General features: G+C 49.0%; 1 protein-coding gene and 1 non-coding gene across 6 annotated transcripts in view; one reads left to right on the top strand and one right to left on the bottom strand.

The window, feature by feature from the left end:
• Positions 1–202: 202 nt before the first annotated feature.
• Positions 203–22,810, bottom strand: part of DIP2C (disco interacting protein 2 homolog C) — a 308,047-nt gene continuing 285,439 nt past the window's right edge. For 3 of the 5 annotated variants that reach the window (XM_069547941.1, XM_069547944.1, XM_069547943.1), the window contains 6 exons: positions 17,475–17,536; positions 14,238–14,295; positions 12,783–12,857; positions 10,041–10,215; positions 6,664–6,787; positions 203–3,987 (listed from right to left, as the gene is read on the bottom strand). In XM_069547941.1, the coding sequence (XP_069404042.1) occupies positions 3,735–3,987; positions 6,664–6,787; positions 10,041–10,215; positions 12,783–12,857; positions 14,238–14,295; positions 17,475–17,536 (747 nt within the window). In that variant the 3' untranslated portion in view covers positions 203–3,734. Of the gene's footprint in view, positions 3,988–6,663; positions 6,788–10,040; positions 10,216–12,782; positions 12,858–14,237; positions 14,296–17,474; positions 17,537–18,937; positions 18,968–22,810 lie in introns of all 5 variants that reach the window. The other 2 variants (XM_069547940.1, XM_069547942.1) reach the window with 1 other exon arrangement.
• LOC138417986 (small nucleolar RNA SNORD31) lies at positions 7,619–7,687 on the top strand. Its single transcript, XR_011248393.1, has one exon. It is a non-coding gene; the product is annotated as a small nucleolar RNA SNORD31 (small nucleolar RNA).

Raw genomic sequence — 22,810 nt, 5'->3', positions numbered from 1 at the left:
CAAAACATTTGTTGCCATAGGAATTTTTTAGCAATAAATGCCCACATCAAAATTTAAACATTGTTCAAAGTATGATTATCTGTACTGATAAATAATGCAACAAATTATGTAAACAGAGTGGGATCCATTCCTGGTAGGAGTCACTTCCTTCCTGGGATGGAAGCTGGCCCAGCTCTCCAGGGGACCAATTAAGAAACTGCTATTTTCAGAGCAACAAAAATAAAAGCTTTTATTTGTTCATTTGAATATAAAACAGGCGTTATCACAGATGTACAAAGCTTACTGGTGGTTTAACATACGAGAAGGTTGCTGTCCTTTGCACATAAAAATTTTGTTTGGAACCGTGATTGGCTGAGCACATGAATCTCTCTAACCAGTCACCACACTATGAAGCAACGCTGCTAGCATCTGACTATCAAGGGACCATTTCCCTTGGGGAAAGTGTCAAGCAGGGTTAGATATAACAAACAAGCACCATGAGGAAGCCGCCCTGTTGGTTGGTCTGAGTCTTGGTGGTCGCTGTGTACCCTCCTTTGTGCAAGTTGACCACACAGTTTTGTCTGACTTCAAAAGCACAAGGTCACGAGACAAACACTGGCTATATTCTCATGAATGACTCGTCCCAGCACAGTTTCCATTAACAGTACAGAACGATCCTCCTTTATTGCTAAGTGGGTGGTACTGAGAGTCTCATTCCCTTTTTCTTGCACAACAGAACCTGAATCCCAGCCCTGAGCCCTTGGCCCTCACCGCTGGCACAGGCAGCAGGACTGAGGCCTCACGAGGGCACCAGCAACCTCACACCCCCTCGCTGGGCCTTAAGTCCTGCTTCCTCATCAGTGTCTGACCCGAAACTGCCCCCTCCCACCCTTCCACAGGGCGGGTGTGTGTCCTCTGTGTGTGGTGGGCCCCCCCCCCCCACCCTTCCACACTGTGGGTGTATGTGTCCTCTGTGGTGGGGGTCACCCCTGTACCCGTCCACATGGTGGCCATGTGTCTTCTGTGTGTGTGGTGGGATCCCCCCTGGCCCTTCCACCTGGTGGGTGTGTATCTTCTGTGTGTATTGGGGTCCCCCTACCCTTAAACACAATGTGTGTGTGTGTGTGTGTGTGTGTGTGTGTGTGTGTGTGGAGTGGGGTGCCCCTGGCTCTTCCACATGGTGGGTGTGTACCTTGTGTGTGTGGTGGGGTCCACCCTACCCTTCCACATGGTGGATGTGTGTGTGGTGGGGTGCCCCCTACACTTCTACACAGTGGGCGTGTATCTTGTGTGTGTGCTGGGGTCCTCCCGGGCCCTTTTACACAGTGGGCATGTATCTTCTGTATGTGTTGTAGGGTCCCCCCAGCCCTTCCACATGGTGGGCGTGTACCTTCTGTGTGTGGTGGGGTCCCCCCAGCCCTTCCACACAGTGGGTGTGTGTGTGGTGGAGTCTCCCCTACACTTCCACACAGTGGGCATGTATCTTCTGTGTGTGTGGTGGGGTCCCCCTTGGGAAGCAGAAGACTGGGAATGTTTATCTGAAGCATGTGGAGAAATACTCATACACAGCAATGAAATAAAAATATTTTAAAAATCAAATAACTTGTGGAGATGGAAGAAACCCCACATGCAGACAAATTTTTTTAAAATGCCACTTAAAATCCTAACAGCAATTAGCCTTGGATCTCCGAAGTCAAACAAAACTCTCTTGTGGCAAAGGGCTCAGTGCCAGTGCACAGAGCAAGGCAGGTGAGACCACCACAGAGAGAGGGTCTCAGTCTCGCCGGCAACACTCTGAACCAGGCAGACCCCGCACAGGAACCCCGGGCACACTGGGGCAATCATGGAGGGGATCTCACTCGGAAGCTGGTACCTCTTCTTGGCTGGATGCCGACGAGCTGGTTCAATCCAGGAGTGTGCGAGGGGCTTTCAAAGTTTCAAGGTGCATGAGGCGGCGGCAGCAGCAAGAGACGGAAATCAGAAGCATGTCCTTGCAGCAGGAGCGACGACGGGGCTGGGGGCCTCCACTCCAGCCAGCACAGCTGGGGCAGCTCCGTGCATGACCTCCTAGTGAGTCTCCTCCCTTAAAGCCGCTGAGGGAGTCAGCGCAACCCGCTGCCAATGACCACAGAACGACATTCCTTTTCATACCAAGGACCAAAAAAAGGTGACAAACAAAATGATGAAAACACTGTGCAATGAATTCTTGTAGCCGAGGGAGCGCGTGCAGTGGGCCAGCTGCTCCCCAGGCCACGCGTTGCGGTGGGCACGTGGCACCGACAGTCCGTCACGACCCCGCGGCAGAGGGAAAGTGCACACTCGGCTCCAGTCCGCCACCTCCGAGGCGCTGGCCCCACAGCTGGTCTCTGGCTCCAGAATAGAAGCTCTGGGCTGCAGGCCGTCTGGTTGCTCACACCAGCAACGGCGAGAGTCTATCTACAGTGCAGCGGAGGGGACACCATGCAAGTGACAGGTTCTGTGTTTTAAACTTTAAAATTCCCTTTGTTCTTAGTGAACTTATATTTCATATATATATATATCTGTTGTGATGCTATCCACGCAAGATAATACAACACTTTTTATATTAGCAAACATTACAAGACTTTAATATTCTTGAATGTTTTCTCTGTTATACTTCTAAAGAGATCAAAATAAATTAAACGTTTTGTACATAATTACATATGGAGTTAACTTATTTTATCTTTTTAGTTTAGTACAAAGATATCTGCAAGGTAATTGCCGAAATACACCTTATTTATAATTTCCTCTCATTCTATGATAACTTGGAGGGCCGATCATCAGTCTGTTTCTTGAGTACATTTCTGACAAAGAAAGCGGCTAGAATCTAATTGGAAGGTGCTATCTGGAAGGCTTTCTCGTACCTTGACACACTGTCCTTAAAGGATGGGCTCCAGCAATGGCTTAAATCAGTAGCAGGTCCATGGCATTAAGATTTCATGACACATTAAAACAGAGAAAACAATTCTTTGTCACACTACATGAACTGTTTAAAAGAACCCATCTGGAGGGCAGAATATTTTAATTGCTATTTTGGCTTAACAAAATACCACATTTACGAAGAAAGCACTTATTATTCAATAATTAAAAAAAAAAGAAAAGAAAGTTCTTGAAATGGGCTTTTCCAACAAACTAAAGGCAGTTAACGCAAAGTCCTCGTGAGCAAACTTCACATTCACGTCTCATCCCTGTGCGACTAGGACGCGTGGGAAGTCTCCCCACCGCATGGTGAGGCTCTGCTGGGGAAGGTGCCCTGGTGCCCACACTTGTGACACTGAACAGGGGGCCCCAGGCGTCTACATGTTGTAGGCCACGTAGATGAGACACTACGTGGGTGTCTACACGTTGTAACCATGTAGATGGGGGCCCCGGGTGTCTACATGTTGTAGCCCACATAGATGAGACACTATGTGGGTGTCTACATGTTGTAGACCATGTAGATGGGGGCCCCGGGTGTCTACATGTTGTAGCCCACGTAGATGAGACACTACGTGGGCATCTACAAGTTGTAGGTCATGTAGATGAGACACTCTGTGGCGTCTACACATTGTAGGCCACGTAGATGGGGGCCCCGGGCACCTACATGTTGTAGGCCATGTAGATGGGACACTATGTGGTGTCTACATATTGTAGGCCACATAAATGGGGGCCCCAGCGTCTACATCCTGTAGGCCACGTAGATGCGGGCCCCGGAGTCTACATGCTGTAGGCCACGTGGAAGGGGCGCTACGTGGCATCTACATGTTGTAGGCCACGTAGATGGGGTCCAGCTGGTCGGCCAGGAAGCCATCACGCAGGTGCATGCGCTGCTTCTCGCCCCGGGAGTTGATGGGGATGACACCGATGTCCACCACCACCACCACCCCCACCACCAGGTAGTGCTCCTCCAGGACCACGTTGGTCACCAGGGGGACCAGGTCCAGGGCTTCCTGCTCGGACCCATCGAGCTCAACCACAACCACCAGCAAGTTTGTCCAGGTGAACACGGCACTGGAAGAGAAAGAAGCATCACTGTACAATTGGAGAGACTCCATTCTGTCTGGATGCCCCACTGTGTTCCTGCTGGGCACTGAGCCTTCTCCGGTCTGCAGGTTCCAGAGCAGCTCTGACACTCCATGCATCCACACCTCTTACCAACCTGCTCTCAGGGTGGCAGCCCACCCCTGCCTTCCCTGATTCTACACAAGGCCCTAAGGGTGCAGCCCATCCCCAAAGGCACTTGGGAAGCCTGCAGTGCAGCCAGCGGGACCATTGCTAAGCTAGGACAGTGGGCGCTAGGGCTAGTCCTGACCTGCCTCTGTCCCCAGGGGGTGAACACGTGTGCATGTGAGCAGATGAGCCACCATGCTGGGTCAGGTACCTCAGAGCTCGACTGCAGACCTGGGGCACACTGACAGATTCTGTTTCAGGAACTGGGTGAGGGCAACACAGGGGACCTGATTCAGGTGGGTGAATTCCTGGGGATGCCAGAGCTCCATCCAGAAGTGTCTTACTTGGATCTTTCAGGAGAACCACCCACAGTATCTTGTCTGCCCAGTTTGTAAAAGCCTAACTAAGTCCAATGTTTTATACTTTAGAGGAAGTAGGGCTTTTAAAACATGAATGTTTAAGAACCTTAGCACACCGGAGCCCCGTGGAGAGCGGGGTCAAGCTCCGGGGCCTGCAGTGGCTGCTGGAGTCAGATACAGAGAATGTTCTGTTTCACCTGTCAGGCAGGAAGTGTCTGGGGAAAGTCATCACTGTTTCCTAAAAGCATAGGGTATGCCTGTTAACAAAATATGTATATTTTGCTTAGTATGTCCAATGATCACATTAAAATGGAAGAGGGACACTGGAGACTCCCAGGGCTGGCTCTGTGACGAGCATCACCCCGAGGGAGCTGCTCGAGAGAACTGCACGTCTGTGAGTCACGTGACTGCTCGTGGCTACGCTGGGGACGGTTTTATCCTGACATCTGGCGTTGAGGGTACAGCATCAGAGTCAGTGTGGATCCCACAGTTCACTGAGAAGGGGTACAGGGGGCAGCGGGAGGCTGCTGGAGCCCTCCTGGGGCCACAGCGGCTGAGGGTGGCTGGGCCGTGCTCAGTGAGGCAGTCACCAATGTGACCCAGCCTCACACCCTCCCTTCTCTGCACCAAGTGACTGATGGGGCTGCCTGGGGGAGCCACAGGCCTGGGGAGGGGGGTGACAGCAGAGCCATGGTGCTGCTCGCACTCTGAGGAGAGAAGCCCCTCGCAACGGAGCCTGCTGCTCCTTCCCTCTTGGCGCCTCTGAGAGTAGAGTAAGGAGCAAGCTTCACGGCATCTAAGTGACGCTCAGAACAGGCAAGAGAAACCCACAGGGGAACCCTGGCCACACACTTCCCAGTGGAAATGGCACCTTTTCAACTAGATAGAAAATATGTGAGGGAGGCAATACAAGCCACTTGAAATTATTTTCTTAAAAAAATACAAAAACAGAAGGCTGAGATGGCTACTTACACCTCAGTGCAAACTGAGGCAGACCCCTACTGTTTCTGGCGGACACCTTTCTGGGGCTCCTGCCTTCACACGAGAGTGGACAGGCAGCTTTAGAGGTGGAGGACTTGTGCTCAGATGGGCTTGCTGCTGCTCGCCCTGAAACACAGCACTGAGTGGGGAGGAAGCTCTGCCGTCCACTCGCCCCTTCTGTCTGCCGAGCCCTCTGGCGGTGCAGCGTGTGGCCGAGAACACCAGCCTGCGTCAGCTGACAAGAGGCAGCCGACACTCGCGGGCCAACCCATCTGCCCCCCCTAGATTTCAGAAGGAGCCTCCCCGGGGGCTCCTGCCCTGAGCCTGCAGACAGGCCCCCTCAGGCCTCCACCCTTCAGGAAACGAGGCGGGTGAGAGGAACAGTGGCCAGTGGTGCTGAAGCCACTGTCCTTGCTCAAGTGCCACGTGAAGGCCCTGAGGAGTGGTTGGTGCTGCTGCTTCCAGGCACAGTCCCTTCGCCCAAGGGGCGGCCTCCACATACATCCCTCAGCAGCACTGCCTGAGGTGCAGTAGAGTCACATGAGAGGACCCAGCACAGCCAGAGCAACACCAAGCTCCCTGTGGTTCCATCACATGAGGGTTCAACTCTCTTATCACTACATGTCTGAGTGGGAAAGAAAGCTGAGTTTCCGAGGATGTTCATAAACAAAGATTCCCTTAGTTCATGTGATTGGTAAAGTTATTCTTGTCAGTTGTGTAAACCTTGGGATAATGACAACAAGCAGTCCATCTTTCCTTAAAAACAAGGAGACCTCTTTCATCTTTAGGGTTCTGAGTGCATCAGGGTGAGTTTATGAGAAGTGACTGACACGTGCCAGTTATAGCCACCCAGTGGCCAGGGTGGGCACAGCGTGGCCTCCCAGGCCACCTCCAAGTGGTGGGATGGGTGACCTGTCACTGATGACCTATGAGGCTGGCAAGCGTGGCCTCTCCTGGAGCTGAGGCCTTCCCACAGGGCTCACTGGCTTCAGGCTCCCTGTGGACAGTGTTTCACCCTACATCACACTTTCCGTAACAGAAAACCAAATAATCAGCTCCTTGGAAACACCCCCCAGCCATCTGTCCGTCACCCTCAGGAAGAGCACCAACCGCACCAGGGGTGCTCATTAGAGGATCGGGTTCATCCTGGCCCTCGGGCTACCTGCCCGCTCCTCACCATTCTGTGACGCTCTTGTGGGCTCTGATGACCGAGGTCTCGATGTCTATCGGGTGATACCTCATGCCGCGCAGCTCCATGGCCTCGTCCAGGGCCCCTACCACGTAGAGGGCATCATGGCGCTCTGCGTGGGGAATGGACATTATGTGAGCTTCACTGCAAAACTGCTCGAGTCTCTTAAAGAATAAAGACGAGCGCTACCCCTAAACATGGAAGAGAGGTACAAGAAAGACCCCTGAGCAAGGGTCTGGTTTCCCTTCTAAGGGAAACTGCAGCCCAAGGTGCTCAGGGACAAGGTGTGGCAGTGGGGAGTGGGGGGTGGGGGCTGTGTGGCCACGTGGCTGGCCGCATGCCTGCACGGTCCCTTTGCCCAAGGGGCAGCCTCCACATACATCCCTTGGCAGCACTGCCTGAGATGCAGTGGAGTCACATAAGAGGACCCAGCACAGCCAAAGCAACACCAAGCTCCCTGTGGTTCCATCACACGAGGGTTCAACTCTCTTATCACATGTCTGAGTGGGAAAGAAAGCTGAGTTTCCGAGAATGTTCATAAACAAAGATTCCCTTAGTTCATGTGATTGGTAAAGTTATTCTTGTCAGTTGTGTAAACCTTGGGATAATGACAACAAGCAGTCCATCCTTCCTTAGAAACAAGGAGACCTCTTCCATCTTTAGGGTTCTGAGTGCATCAGGGTGAGTTTATGAGAAGTGACTGACATGTGCAATACCAGAAAATAAATCTTCTCCGTCTCTAGGCTAAGGCAGACAAGACGGAGGCAATCACTTGCTGACTTCTGACCACAGCTGCTGGGTCCTCCCACCCTCCCAGCCCACGGATTCCACAGGCAGAACCAGTGCTGAGGTCTGGGTGTTGCTAAGCTTAGTTCCTCCAGGAATCCCAGAGGGCACCCTCCAGTGAAACAGTCTATGACTTCCCCAAACTGCAAATACAATGCCAGCCAGCGACGAGATCAATGCCGCCCCAATCTGATCCCTGTGATGGGAAGGTGTTTTCTGAGCTTTTGCCTGCAGTGAGAAGCTGAGCAGGCTTCACAGCCAACAGGACACTGTGTCGACCAGCTGCCAGCCTTATAATGTGTCTGTGCTGAGACTCCACAGCCTGCACAGACGTGCCTGCCCTCTGTGAGGGTGAAGAGGCTGGGCTCCCACAGAAAGGAGCAAGCCATGCTTCCGCTTAACACCAGCCTGAAGTTAGAAGGTCTGAAGAAAGAACACAGCACACAAAATGGAATCCAACCCTTGGAGGATATAAAATATGGAATGCCGGGAGCCAGTGTGAGGAATCCCGCCCGTGACAAGGTCATGAGGAAGGAAGCTGACATACGCAAGGCGTGCTCAGACTTCAGGGACCCCTCTGGAAATTCCTAAGCATGTACCCCAACAAAAATCTGCCGGCTTTTGTGCTCTGCTTTTCTACTCTTCTGACATTTTCTGGAAAAAGTCAATTCAGGGCTTTAGTCTTCTGCATTTGAAAGAGTGTTTCAATCCAAAAAACCCTCTGATGGCTTTCTAGCCTGCCTGCAGGACTCGTACAGCTGCGCATGTGATTGTTTGAGGCCTCCTGGCTGCAGGAGGCACAGGAAGCTTAAAACATCCTAGGAATGTAGGAGCTTCCGAGGAGTCAAAATCTTTAGAATAGGACTGATTAAAGGTTTCATTTGTTGAGTCAATATTTGCTGCCAAATTTTCACATCCTGTATTTGTAGATATAGTTGGTATACAGAAAAACAAGTAGTAGACCTTGTATTAGCAACATTAGATCTTTGAGTTAAGTACCTTCTTTGTTATATCCCACTGCACCTTTGTTCTATAGAGATGTAACTTTAATGTTAATGCTTTAAGGAGATGTAGATTAAAGAAAAACACTTCAGGGGAAACAAGATTAACATTCATTAAGGAAGAGAGCCAAAAGGTGTTAACAAGCCTCTTGGCCAAAAGATAATGTAAATCACCTGAGACCTTTTGTATACAAAATGATGTATAGAAAGAGCCTGAGCTGCGAACCTACATAATCTTGTGTTACCCATTGATCTCTGTGTTTTATCAAAAGTATAAAAGGCCTTCTGAACAATAAAGGATGGGGCCAGTTTCTCGGACCAGTTTCTCGAACTAGTCTCCCGGCCTGGTTTCTTGGGACTCTGGCTCCCCCCGTGTCTCTCTCTCTCTTTCTTCTTCTCTCCCTTTCCTTCTCTCTGCTCCTTACTTTAACTTCAGGCTGAATCTCCACCTGGGGCGCGGAGGCTCGCCAGGTCTACTTACTTGCCCTGGCTGTTAAGACCCGCGAGAAAGGGAGCTTAAGGCGAGGCACCCTTAGATATTCAAGCGGGCGCCGGTGGCCCAACGTAGATGGTGCAAATTCCTTGTCTGGAATTTTATTGGTCTTCCGCGTAAACCAAGCTATTCAGCCCTCTTCCTCCACTTAATCTTCTTACTACACTATAGTTTCTTAATCTAATCTTACTTTAATAAATAAACAAGTCTTTCCACGCCGACGCCGTCCACCCTTTGAATTCCCTGGATCCACCGGGGCTGGACCCCGGCAATGGAACATTCTTACACAACTTAGCTGTTTCAAATTAGCATACAATCATTTCAGCCTTCCTAAATAAATGTTTTGTTTTTTAAACCTTAAAAAAATAAAAGAAAATACAACACCAGAATATTTCTGTACTTTTCCTCTGCATTCTTGCTGGTCTGGCCTGGTTGGCACACCTCCTACCAGGCAGGTGGGTTGGAAGTCTCACTAATCTCTGGGGCTGGCAGATCTCACAAGAAACCTCGGGGCCCCCGCCCCGGAGTAACACCCAAGTCCTGCCTCTGTTTTCAGGAGTAGAGAGAGGATTCCAGGATCAGCAATGTGAGGAGCAGACAGGCTCCTACATGTGGGTTCTGTGTCACACCCACACCCAGCACTAGCTGTCTGAGCTACTGTTCCCTGAGGGTGCCTGGCAGGGCCAGAGCACTGGAGGCCAGGGCCTCCTGCCCAGAAGAGAACAATGCAGCTTCAGGGGATCCTGGTGGGGCTGACAGCGCCACAGTTGGTGACAAGCCGGTGAGCTGCACTTATAGGCACTTATCATAGACAACACAGCCCCCGGCCTCTGCCCTGATTCCACACGTGTTCCTAGCTCACAGAGGAGGACAGAGCATGGGACGTGCATCCTCAGCGGCCGACGTGCACAGCCTGAGCAGGCTCTCTCACCCTGGGCTCTCTCTCGCCCCACCCCAGCTCTCTTACCCTTGGCTGTCTCCAGGCTGCCTGCAGCAAGCACACATGCTCTCCTGGGACTGGGATCCCACACACACACGAGTTTTCGGTGTCTGAGGACTTCCTGCCTCCTATTGGGAACTCTCACCTCCATTTGCATCAGTGAGTTCAGTTCTCCGTAGGAATCCCAAGTAGCCTGTTCGTGCCCAGACTGTCTGTGTGTCTCCAAAGCTTAATCTTGAGTTGAAGTGATCTGACTGGAGGGATTCATCTCCATAAATAGTGAAGTAACCACTGGCATTGTGGGCACTGTGAACCCAGATCTGTAAGGAAGCAAAATGGACTGCATAAGTTAACTTGACATGATGTCCAGGGCAGAAACTACTTTTACAATTCAATGGATTGTATTCCATCTGTCCCTGGCCTGCAAAAAAAAAAACAGGATGGCTTGTTTCCAGGCAGACACAGACACCACAAAGTCTGCTGAAAAGAAAACATGGCAGCACACTCGTGCCTGAGCAAACCCCCAAGCCATCATCTTGGAGAATCCTGTTAAAGGAGATGAACCAAGGGCTTTTGAAATAAATATCAAATGAAAGAGGTTGTAAGAGTTTCCTTATATTTATTCAAATGTACTGATTGTTTCCAAAAAGCAAGCTGGAAAAATGTTAAAAAGCTTTCTGGCTTGTATACTTTGGGGAATATATTGTAATAAAATAACACAACACAAAAACTCAATTCCAGAAAAATAAACGACCCAATCAAAATATGGGCCAAAGAACTAAATAGACATTTCTCCAAAGAAGACATACGGATGGCTAACAAACACATGAAAAGATGCTCAACATCACTCATTATTAGAGAAATGCAAATCAAAACCACAATGAGGTACCACTTCACACCAGTCAGAATGGCTGCGATCCAAAAATCTGCAAGCAATAAATGCTGGAGAGGGTGTGGAGAAAAGGGAACCCTCCTACACTGTTGGTGGGAATGCAAACTAGTACAGCCACTATGGAGAACAGTGTGGAGATTCCTTAAAAAATTGCAAATAGAACTACCGTATGACCCAGCAATCCCACTTCTGGGCATACACACCGAGGAAACCAGAATGGAAAGAGACACATGTACCCCAATGTTCATTGCAGCACTGTTTATAATAGCCAGGACATGGAAACAACCTAGATGTCCATCAGCAGATGAACGGATAAGAAAGCTGTGGTACATATACACAATGGAGTATTACTCAGCCGTTAAAAGAAATTCATTTGAATCAGTTCTGATAAGATGGATGAAACTGGAGCCGATTATACAGAGTGAAGTAAGCCAGAAAGAAAAACACCAATACAGTATACTAACACATATATGTGGAATTTAGAAAGATGGCAGTGACGACCCTGTATGCAAGACAGGAAAAAAGACACAGATGTGTATAACGGACTTTTGGACTCAGAGGGAGAGGGAGAGGGTGGGATGATTTGGGAGAATGGCATTCTAACACGTATACTATCATGTAAGAATTGAATCGCCAGTCTATGTCTGATGCAGGATACAGCATGCTTGGGGCTGGTGCATGGGGATGACCCACAGAGATGTTATGGGGAGGGAGGTGGGAGGGGGGTTCATGGTTGGGAACGCATGTAAGAATTAAAGATTTTAAAATTAAAAAAATAAAAAACTAAACAAACAAACAAACAAACTCTAGAAGGGAAAGGCATTGTAACAACAAAAAATGGAGGATAAAAATGCCTGCACATTGTATCTTGGGAAATGGTTATTTGAGTCAGGGACAAAGGGTCTGGCCAGCAGCCCTCAGCCACACCTGCCAGGACAAACCAGGCAGCAGCCCAGGCATGAGGGTCTCCAGCAAGTGAGGGGAAGAGAACCTGTCAGACAGGTTCCCAGCACAATGCCAGGGTGCAGGGGTCTCCGCCCCTCAGCCCAGTGCTCAGCTCTGAGAGGCCGTGCCCTGTGAGGACAGCAGGGGCCAGAGATGGCAGGCATCACATTTAATTTTCATTCTTAGATGTGCATTTAAAGGAAATTTTAAAATAAGGTCCGTATAGCGTTTCATCATCTCAATTTTGATCTTCACATGGAGAGAGATGAGTGAGGGGTCAATAAACTGTCCACGAAGGAAAAGGGTCTGGGGGTGACAGTGGCTGAGACTCAGGCCTCAACACCACTCCCTCCCTGTGTACACATACGTGTGTGTGGCATGGTGCCCTAGAGAGCGGCGGGGCTGGTGTGTGAGTTAAAGGTGCCATCAACGGCAGTGTTGTGTGTGTGACCAGGATAGGTTAGAAGAAGAGAGGCAGCTGACCACAGGGTGGGTGGCACCTACAGGAGTGTCCTTGTGGGCATGTCATGGTCACTGTGGCCTGGCCTTGGAGAGGAAAATGGGGAGGCAGATGTGTTGGAAGCAAGTTAATCAGGGAGTGAGGTGGACAGGAAGGGCAGAGGGGCACTCCTGGCCAGCAGCCCAGGAAGGGTCTCCTGCGGCTGCATGCACCCAGCAGTGTGCAGGGCACAGGGTGGGTGGGGAGTCACTGGGTAGGTTGCATCGTCAATACAAGGGAGTAAAAGTGACTTTCTGACCCGGACAAACACCGTCATGTCCCCAGCCTGCCTGCCATGGTTGTTGGTGCTGCTATGATTCTGGGTTTGGCAAGATTCCCTCTGCACATTCTCTATCATGTTCCTGATGAAAGACTTCTCTGCTGTGAAGCAGGCACATGGAACTCAAATGGAGAGCTGAAAAACAAGGAAACTCTGCCCATACACAGGAAGTTCCCTCTTTGCTAAATGTTTTGGAGAGAAATGTGATACTCGCTAAGTAAACACCACCTCATAATCCTGAACCTTCACAGATACCCATCCCATTTCTCACCTCGCCCAGGTGTGAGTCTCCCAAGGGTCCTTTCGTTTCTGGATTGGCAATGATGATCCGCACCCCTGGAAGTATCTATGTGGGAAGGAACAGTCTTGTTAGTGGCAGACAGGCAGATGCTTCATGCCAAGTGCGTGTTTTCGCTATTAAAATGGTTTAGAAAGTGAATGGCTTTAAATCAAAATTGCATACCACAGTATCACATAATGACAGCAAACCAATGACATTTCATTGTAATTATTTACAATAAAAGAGCCTGTGTTAAAATGATCCTAAAAGTGAGACTTTGAACAGAAACATGACAGATGATATAATTTAACAAGCTTGATGCTTGCAAAGGAGAACTAGCGGAGCTGCTTTGTGGTGTCTGGAAGAGGCAGCAGTCCCACCAGAGCGTCTGCCGCACCAAGTGGACGACGTCCCTGCGGCCCTGCCCCTCCTCTGCCACAGTGCCCACTTTGCCTGTTGGCTGACAATAGCACAACGTTGATACTGAGCACCTCCTTCTTAATGGACGTTTAGCTCAGAAATGCTCTGAATTCCACTGGAACCATGTAAAGAATCAAAAGCTGATTCTGGAAATTTAGACTGGAGCCCCTCTTGGTTCAGCTACTAACTGTGCAGCTGAGGTAAGGCAACACACCTGTGGTGAGAGCTACGGGAGCATGTCTGGTGAGTGGCCCACCAGGTCGAGCTGGGTGGGTGGGAAGTGCTGAATCCCACCTTAAAAACAGTACCAAGAACTCTAACCAGTCAGCCGTGAAGACACAGACTGTAAAAGGTCCCAAACAACATGCCTCTAGAATCATGTTAAGTGGAGAAGAGATCTGACAATAGGGGCCGGGGAAAAGAGTCTTCATTCAGGTTTAAATACATTCCTTGCACTTTAGTTCTATAAATGACATGGCAGGAACGACTAGCTGTCATGATGACCAGTCTTTGTCTAGTTCCACAGTAAACAAGCTCTGCCTGCTGGCCAGGCCCATGGACATTTGGACCCAATGTGCTGATGACACTGCCAGCCTGCCTTTCTCAGGTGGGGTAACCATGCCCAGAGGTGCTAAGTGTGAGTGAATAGGCTGAGGAGCCGTCCCTGCAGCCTCCTCCTTTTCCTGCTGCTCCTCCTCTGGGTGGAATGCAAGGAAGGGCTGGAGTTGGAAAAGCTGCTGTAGACCCGGAGACACCTGTGGGAGTGGAAGCCACACAGAACAGAACAAGAGAGAAGGTGCCATGGCCCTGGGGCTTCCTTTGACTTTCTGGGCTCATGGTCAAAACCACTTGATATATTCAGTTCAGTTCAGTTGCTCAGTTGTGTCCAACTCTGGACTTGACATATTACTTTTCAAGAAAAACTTTTTTTGGAAATAGTCTTCCATGTACTTCTTAACTTTCCAAAGCCCCCAAACTGAGATTTGTGTTCAAATGTATATGCACATGCCTTTCTTCTGTACTTACTTTTCCTGACTCCATCAGGGGCAAACTATGAGGAGAGCCTCTTTCCACTAAGCGTACTCTACAAAGAAAAACAGAAGGTGTTACTGTGTGGTCTGGACCCTGGCTCCCTCCTCCACATCTAGGACTTGGGTCAATGCCCAGCAGTTTGACAGGCACATTAGCTCTGTTGACAAGCATTACCCAATGCAAAGGGAGTTGAGAAGTCAAAGAAAAAGCAGACAATGGCAGAGAGGAGACAGTGGGGGCCACCACCCAGGCCACAAGAGTATGGAGACGCAGCCCCACCTATCAACCCACAAACGTCAGGGACGACTCTGCATTGATGTAATGGGGTCAACACAGCGTGTGCAGAAAAGGGAGAGTGAGGATTAAGCTGCATTCCTCAAAGGGCCACCACTCCTGTGACAGGAGACCTCTTGGGCTTGTCCCCTGCAAACACAGGGGGCTGCAGGCCCCACAGCACAGCATCCACCGCCTCAGCCAGGCACACTGGAGAGGACTGGCCAGTCCAGACAGCAAAATCTCCTTTCTGGAAAGAAGTGCTTTTCAATCTAAGAACTATTTGCTGGTGAGGTACTCAAGAACTGTGGAGGACCCTGGTGCCAGTCACAACCCAGCCCACTGAGCCCTCCTCAGCTGTATTACTTTATCCCATGACTGGGTTCAGTTCTCTCCATGTTACTCTCAGAGTGTGATGCTGACCAATCATCTACAGACAACTTTTACTTCAGGAAAATGGAGTGGAAGAACACCCTCATTTCTAATTTTATCAATTTGATTTCTCTTTTTTCCTTGATAAATCTGGGCTAAAAGTTATCAATTTTATTTGTCTTGTCAATGAACCATCCTTTTAGTTTTATTCATCTTTACTACTATTTTGTTTCTATTTCACTTTTTTCTGCTCTGATCTGTATGCTTTCTTTCTGGTATTAACTTTGGGTTTTGTTTGTCCTTCTTTCTCTAGTTGCTTCAGGGCAACCAGCCTCCCGTCCTCATCCTGCCCTCAGAGTTCATCTTGTCTCCTGTCCCTGCTGGGCAGGTGGACCTTATCTGAAATACGGAAACTCTCCTGCTAAGAATTTCCCTGCAGCCTCCCCACTGCTGAGTGGTGGCAGGGACCTGGGCAAGCATGCAAGGGCGGACAAAGAGTTTCTTCTCTGGCCACCATGGAACAGTGCTCTGTGTCAGTGACTCCAGGCAAGCAGGAAGGGGCACCAGGACCACTCAGGGATGATCCTGTCTTGTCAGCAAATGCCACATGGTGGGGGTTGGGGGGGTCTTTCACCCACTTGAGAATATCCACAAGAGCAAAGAAAAAACCATCCCTAGAAGAAGGCAGAGCTGTGTTTCCTGGAAGAGCTGAAAGAGATGCACACACGTGCAGCACATATGAGAGGGATAGGGGCTCACAGAAACCCAGGAAACTTGTGGGAGATAAGAGGGCATAGGCTGGGGCGGGAGGGCAGCTCTGTCCACCGCCTGTGCACCACAGACAGGGAGGCTCTCTCCTGACTGCACACCATCACCCAGCACTCCCAGGACATGGCACAGTCAGGAAAGCACAACTTCTGCCCCACGAGTGCTGTCAGGAGCTGGTCACTTCAGAGCCATGGAGAACAGCCAGTGTGGCGTGTCTTGGCGCTGGTCAGGAGGGGCACCTGTCTCTTGATGGCCACTCCAGTGGTCACTGGTGACCTGGAGGACGAGCGCCACTCACACCAAGAGAAGCCGATGGAGCCTAGTCTGGTCCACCAGGCAGCCCTGCGTTAAGTGTGCTGATGGTGTTCTGTATCCGGCGCGCCCACAACAGCATCTTAGGGAAAAACCCCAGTGACCGTTTTGGGCCAACCCAACATAAAACTATCTTCAAATAATTTTTGTAGGGAGTAAAGCAAATTTCTTTTTAAAGCCTACTAGTTATGTTTGGAAATGTTATGCCCCCAAAAGAGGTCACTTAATCTCTTCAGCGCTAAGGGTCTCCATCTTGAAGATGTCTGAATAGGCCTCTGCTGCAGGGGGCTGGTGTCTCTTGGGGGCCAGTGGTGCTCTCTGCTACTAGATGGGCTGTCTCCTGGGAGTCCCTGTGAACAGCGGGGTCTAAAACGAGGGTTCCAGGGGCAGGAGGCACCACCAAGAGTGAAGCAGAACAAAGCATTCAAGGGAACAAAGTGCTTCTTAGTCTCAGCACTGCTGCCATTCTGGTCATCTGCTGTGCGGCAGAGGCCTGTCCTGGCCACTGCAAGATGTTCAGCTGCCTCGCTGGCCTCCACCCACCATATGCCACCAGGACCACTTCCCACATCATGCTCATCAGACATGGCACCATGGCAACCCATCCGTGGTGGGGAACACCACCCGGGTGTGACTGGCTGGCACGGCACGCCAGGCCCCTCTGCAGCCTTACCCCCGACACACTCTCACATGCGAACTCAGCAGGCAAGAAGAACACACGTGGCCAGGCCAGGCAGGGGCTCCTGGTTTCCCACCCACAACTCTCCCCAGCTCTCTCACATGTTGTGAGAAAATGCACGTCGGCAGGCACCACTGAGAACAAGCAGACACATCCACAAGCACCTCTAGCTACTTATAAAAGGACTCTTTGTACCAGAGTCACTCTATTATCATGTCAAAGAAACAGCAATGCACGGGCATCTCCACAACCACACAGAGAAACCACCCAATCACTGGGGACGCCTGTAGAAAAACGACAGAATTCTCTCCCCCTCAGGCACATCAGGAGGGACCCCTTTGGGAGCTGAAGTTCTGCGACAGATTCCTGATCTTGTCCCCACCTTCTGTCCCACCCCTTGAGGTGGACTCACAAGCATCCACCAGCACACTCCCTTTTTCTTGCTCAAGGCTGCTTATTAGGAAGCTGCACAGAAAGGTAACTTGACTTACAGTTTAGTTTTTCTTGGGAATGCCTTGACAAAAATTTTCCATTCATGCAAAGAAATGTGAGCAGTGTTGATATTTTATGAGGTGCAAAACAGTGGCTGACTAGTGTTCAAGAAAATGTCAAGTCTGACAGAGTGTGAGAAAAGGCCACTCTGACTTCAGCGGCTCTGGGACAGCTATTCTCAGAATCAGGAGCTGCTGCCCTGGTGGGATGTGAGGTGATGAACATGGAGTGCTGTGAAAGCTCACTCCGTGGCCCCTGCTCTCAGGACAGATGACTGCACTCCTCCTTCCAGAGGAGCGCTGCACGCTGGGTGCCGGGAGACAAAGTCACAATACCTGTCGTGTCTCAGAGCTCTCATGTCCACATAGACGGTGGTCGGATCGGGCCCCGATGTTCCCTGCAAGCAAGGACACAATGCGATTAATCCCGTTTGCCTAGGAGGAGCTACATCTGTGCTTCCTACTGACTGGGAATATTTCTTTGGTAAGGTCTGAAACTGAACAAAACCCAAAAGCACTAAAACCACACCTCTCCCTTGATAACCTAACTCTGAAAGAATATCTTACTAAGATAATACTGACTTTCACATAGCTTGACTGCTAATCATTTATAAAAATTAGAAAGGAAAGGGGAATCTCGCCAAACAAAAAGAGGCTGAAACTACAGAGGTAGCGTTGGCAAAAGCAGATTGCTGAGGAAGTGAAGCATCATTTGCTGAGAGGCTTTCACCACATGCATCCCCGAAAGTGTATTTTCAGAGCTCAAGGTACTGAAGCAGAACATGTGACATGAGCTGACAGACTGAGAAAGAAGAGATAAAAGGCAAGGATCTTGTTCATTCTGGTTCTACTTGTGCCCTGGTTTTCCTCCAGGGTGGGAGGCCATTTTTGCCCAAGACATAAATCAGGGAGGTAACATGTTTTATCACTGGTCATCTGGGCAGCACCCTGTGGTCTGAATTATTTATTTGAACACAGGGTCCTGAAATCTTATCTTAGGATCATAAATCTCTTCAAAATACATACCGAGTTGACTTCTGAACAATGATCTCTGTTTATATAACAGCAATGGCATTAAAGCTACATTACAAACAAAAATTCTACATACATTTCCTGGGAAAGTAATGCACTACTTTTGGTAGAAAAAGAGAGAACCTAAAAAAAAAAATCTGCCAAAAAATAAGGAGACTCTCAGATTTATTTGAAGAACTACACTAAAATTCTTCACGAGAGAATCTTAACCTTATATCAAAGGCACACTTCAATATAAGAAAAAGAAAAAAATAAAGGCACCTTCATTACACCACACTGGACCACACGATAACCTCCCCCGCCCCCTGAGAAAGCACATGCAATCAGCCTGGAGGAGGAGCTGCCCTGCCGTGAGGACACAGCACCCTCGCTGACCTGCGGCTACTCCAGGGGCTGTGTCACAGACCAGAGCTGAGTGGAGGAACAGTTTGTGGTCTGAGCAATGCAAAGCACGTAACCACAAGAGGCCAATTAAAAACCAACAAATCAGAAAACAGGTCACTAGAAGCAAAAAGTGAAGCAAAACAGAGATGACCCCAAACTGGCAAAGACACCACAGATCGTGTAAATGGAAGCACAGCGTTTGTCACAAATGCAAGACATCTGAAGAGATCTGAGACATGACATCACGCTGGCTGTCAGCCCTCCTGCCCACGGGTCCACAAGCCCAGCCCATCTCCGCACTCAACTCCTAGTCTGCCCACTGCTGGGAGCTGATGAAACTGTGTGGTTGCAGGCACTGGTGTGGACGGGCGGGAAGTCCCTACCTGCTCGGCCAGCTTCCACAGCCGGTGAGGCTACAGCAGCAGGAGGTGGGAGCAGAGGACACCAGACCAACAGAAACCGAACATCGAGGACACACACAGACACAGAAACAGACAACCCAGCAGTAAAAGTGGGATGAAGAAGAGGGAGGGGTGGGGAGGAGAATGCAAAAAGCAGAGAACAAAGTAAAAAGAAGATCAAAAACAATGTCAAATATGGAAATCATTAAAATCAATCACTGTACCATTAAAGGCTAAAAAAAAATCTAAAAAGATGTTCACATATCCACAGAGCAACAGAGGAGGTAACAGATGACTGGCCACGGGCAGGTGGGCCTGAGGAACTGCTTTTCATACATATGGTCAGTGGGTGTTGATTTTCTGGTACTTTTCTCTAGTTTCTGTTCTTTACTGAGAAAGCAGGGAGTATGAATTTAATTGACCAAATCTGTCGAGTGTTCCTCACTGAAACAGCTTCAAGTTTCTTACTACAACAATAAAGGTGACCCTGGAAAGTCTGTCAATCTTCAGGCTGTCTAGCCCTGCTCATCTACAAGATTAGGACAGGAAAAGAGTTCAGAGTATGCATGAAGCATGGACCAAACCTCAGGCTCCTCGCTCAGTGGTGTGGGAGGGACTCCCCAGCCTGCCTCCCCCTCAGCTCCGTCCTCCAAGACGTTGCATCCCCTTCCCTCTCATCTGCCAGGTTCTGGTGCCCACCTCCACCATCCAAAAGCATCCGAGTCCACAGGGGAAAGACCCTAAAGCCATTGGGGCAGCTCCTCGGATGCTGCACATCTTCCCTGGCTGACTGTCTCTCCTGACATCCCGAGAAAGCTGGAACAAGCCCAGGTTTCTGCATGGGCACAGTCCTGTGTGGGTCTGGCCTAGTGCTGTGCCACTCAGGTACCTCAGAATCTCACACATCACCAACATTTCTTTCTGCAGTCACCACAACCTGCTAGCTGCACAACTCAGACTCCCCAAGACCAGGGGGCACTTCTAGAAGGGGGCCCATGGACACTAGAAATGTGATTCTGAGAGCACAGCTCAGATGCAGCTCCACTCCTCATCTGGACAAGGTCCCTGGCTACATACCTCGAGAGCCGGAGGCCTGCCCTCTCCCAGAGCACTCAGCCCAGTCGAGGGCCCTGAGGAAGCATGGTGGGCCATCCAGCTGAGAAAACATGCCCTCAAACAACCACCAACACTCACTGATTTCACACACGCTGGTAATTCTGGGGTTACCAGAAAAAATGGCATGACCTTCACAACACCTTCAAGCACTTAGGACAGGGCTTGGAATTTGGGAAACACCTTAGCATTTCTGTTTTTCATGTTTTCACATTAAGGAATTGATGGTGATTCTCTCTAGGCAGATGGGTGGTATTTATTGGCTGGTCTGTATTTTCCGATTTTTGTTTCCTAAATATTCTTTGGTAAAAAATTCAGTCTCTAAAAATTCATAACTTTTCACGTTGTTTTCCTTATTTGTATAATCGTTCTTAAAAACTCAATTTTGGTATATTTAATATCTTTATTACACAGTTCTCATGTGTCAGGCCCTGCAGAAATATAATGGGAACAAGAGTCGTGGCGCTTCTGCTCTCAGACCTCGACCTCAAGCTATGCCTTCTCTGTTTGTTTTGGATCAGTTCAGTCGCTCAGTCATGCCCAACTCTTAGCGACCCCATGGACTGCAGCATGCCAGGCCTCCCTGTCCATCAACAACTCTTGGAGCTTACTCAAACTCATGTCCATCGAGTCAGTGATGCCATCCAATCATCTCATCCTCCGTCGTTCCCTTCTCCTGCCTTCAATCTTTCCCAGCAGCAGTGTCTTTTCCAGTGAGTCAGTTCTTCACATCAGGTGACCAAAGTATTGCAGTTATTTCAGCATCAGTCCTTCCAACGAATATTCAGGAATGATTCCCTTTAGGATGGATTGGTTTGATCTCCTTGCTGTCCAAGGGACTCTCGAGAGTCTTCTCCAATACCACAGTTCAAAAGCATCAATTCTTTGGTGCTCAGCTTTCTTTATGGTCCAACTCTCACATCCATACACGAACTACTGGAAAAACAATAGCTTTGACTAGATGGACTTTTGTTGGCAAAGTAATGTCTCTGATTTTTAAAATGCTGTCTAGGTTGGTCATAGCTTTTTTTCCAAGGAGCAAGTGCCTTTTAATTTCATGGCTGCAGTCACCATCTGTAGTGATTTTGGAGCCCAAGAAAATAAAGTCTCTCACTGTTTCCATTGTTTCCCCATACACTTGCCATGAAGTGATGGGACCAGATGCCATGATCTTAGCTTTTTGAATGCTGAGTTTTAAGCCAGCTTTTTCACTCTCCTCTTTCACTTATATCAAGAGTGCTCTTTAGTTCTTCTTCACTTTCTGCTGTAAGAGTGGCATCATCTGCGTATTTGAGGTTATTGATGTTTCTCTTGGCAATCTTGATTCCAGTTTGTGCTTCATCCAGCCCAGCATTTTGCATGATGTACTCTGCATATAAGTTAAATAAGCAGGGTGACAATATACAGCCTTGATGTACTCCTTTCCCAATTTGGAACCAGTTTGTTGTTCAATATCTGGTTCTAATTATTGCTTCTTCATCTGCATACAGATTTCTCAGTAGGTAGGTAAGGTGGTCTGGAATTCCCATCTCTTGAAGAATTTTCCAGTTTGTTGTGATCCACACAGTGAAAGGCTATGACTTAGTCAGTAAAACAGAAGTAGATGTTTTTCTGGAACTCTCGTGCTTTTTCTATGATCCAACGGATGTTGGCAATTTGAAATCTGGTTCCTCAGACTCATAAATCCGTCTTGAACATCTGAAAATTCATGGTTCACATACTGTTGAAGCCTGGCTTGGAGAATTTTGAGAATTACTTTACTAGCGTGCGATATGAGTACAGCTGTGTGGTAGTCTGAACACTCTTTGGTGTTGCCTTTCTTTGGGATTGGAATGAAAACTGATTTTTTCCAGTCCTGTGGCCACTGCTAAATTTTCTAAATTTAAATCTGGAGTTTAAATTTCCACTTTAACAGCATAATCTTTTAGGATTTGAAATAGCTCAGCTGGAATTCCATCACCCCCACTAGCTTTGTTTGTAGTGATGCTTCCTAAGGCCCACCTGACTTCCCACTCCAGGATGTCTGGTTCTAGGTGAGTGATCACACCATCATGGTTATCTTGGTCATGAAGATCTTGTTTGGGATCACAATCACATATTTTTTTATTTATGCAAAAATTAATAGAAAATAAACATTTCCACTGACCAATCCTGCCTTGCACTTGTTGCTGCTTTTGCCCACGTTTTTGTACGTTCACGTCACAGGGCACTTTGCAGAACTGTCAACTCAGCATTGTCCTTCTTGGCTACCCTAACCATAAAACTGCCTCCTCTGTACCCCTTTTATGCTCTTACTTCATTTTTCCTAAGAATATTTTACGCACTTACTGAAAAATTCATCTGTATGTGTACTGTCCATGTGGTTCCCAGAGGGCCAGAACTGTGTCTTGAGTTTCTCTAAGTAAAATCTGACTCTGGCTGACAAGAGGCCACTCCCAGGATGGAGCATGCCAGAGACCCCACATCCACATGTGGGGTAACAGGGTTCTGCCCACAGCCTGCTGTGAGCACACGTGGTCCAGCCCCCAAAACCACAGAATTTCGCAACGCTGAGGCACGCCTGGCTGCAGGCACAGCAGGGGGAGGCCTGCACTGCTCAGGGGGACGCACTTGAGTTCACCTGATCCATCTCTGCTGCCAGACTCATTACTACTGTCAGTTCTTTTCTAATACTGACCATTCAGAAAAAGGAAAACTGGCTGCAAGTTCGATGAGAGTAAAGCACACAAGCAGAAAAAAACA

Source organism: Ovis canadensis, chromosome 13, assembly GCF_042477335.2.
Source record: "Ovis canadensis isolate MfBH-ARS-UI-01 breed Bighorn chromosome 13, ARS-UI_OviCan_v2, whole genome shotgun sequence".
In the NCBI taxonomy this organism is placed as follows: Eukaryota; Metazoa; Chordata; class Mammalia; order Artiodactyla; family Bovidae; genus Ovis; species Ovis canadensis.
The sequence above is the reverse complement of the archived record's forward strand: the minus strand, read 5'-3'. Positions and strand labels throughout refer to the sequence as shown.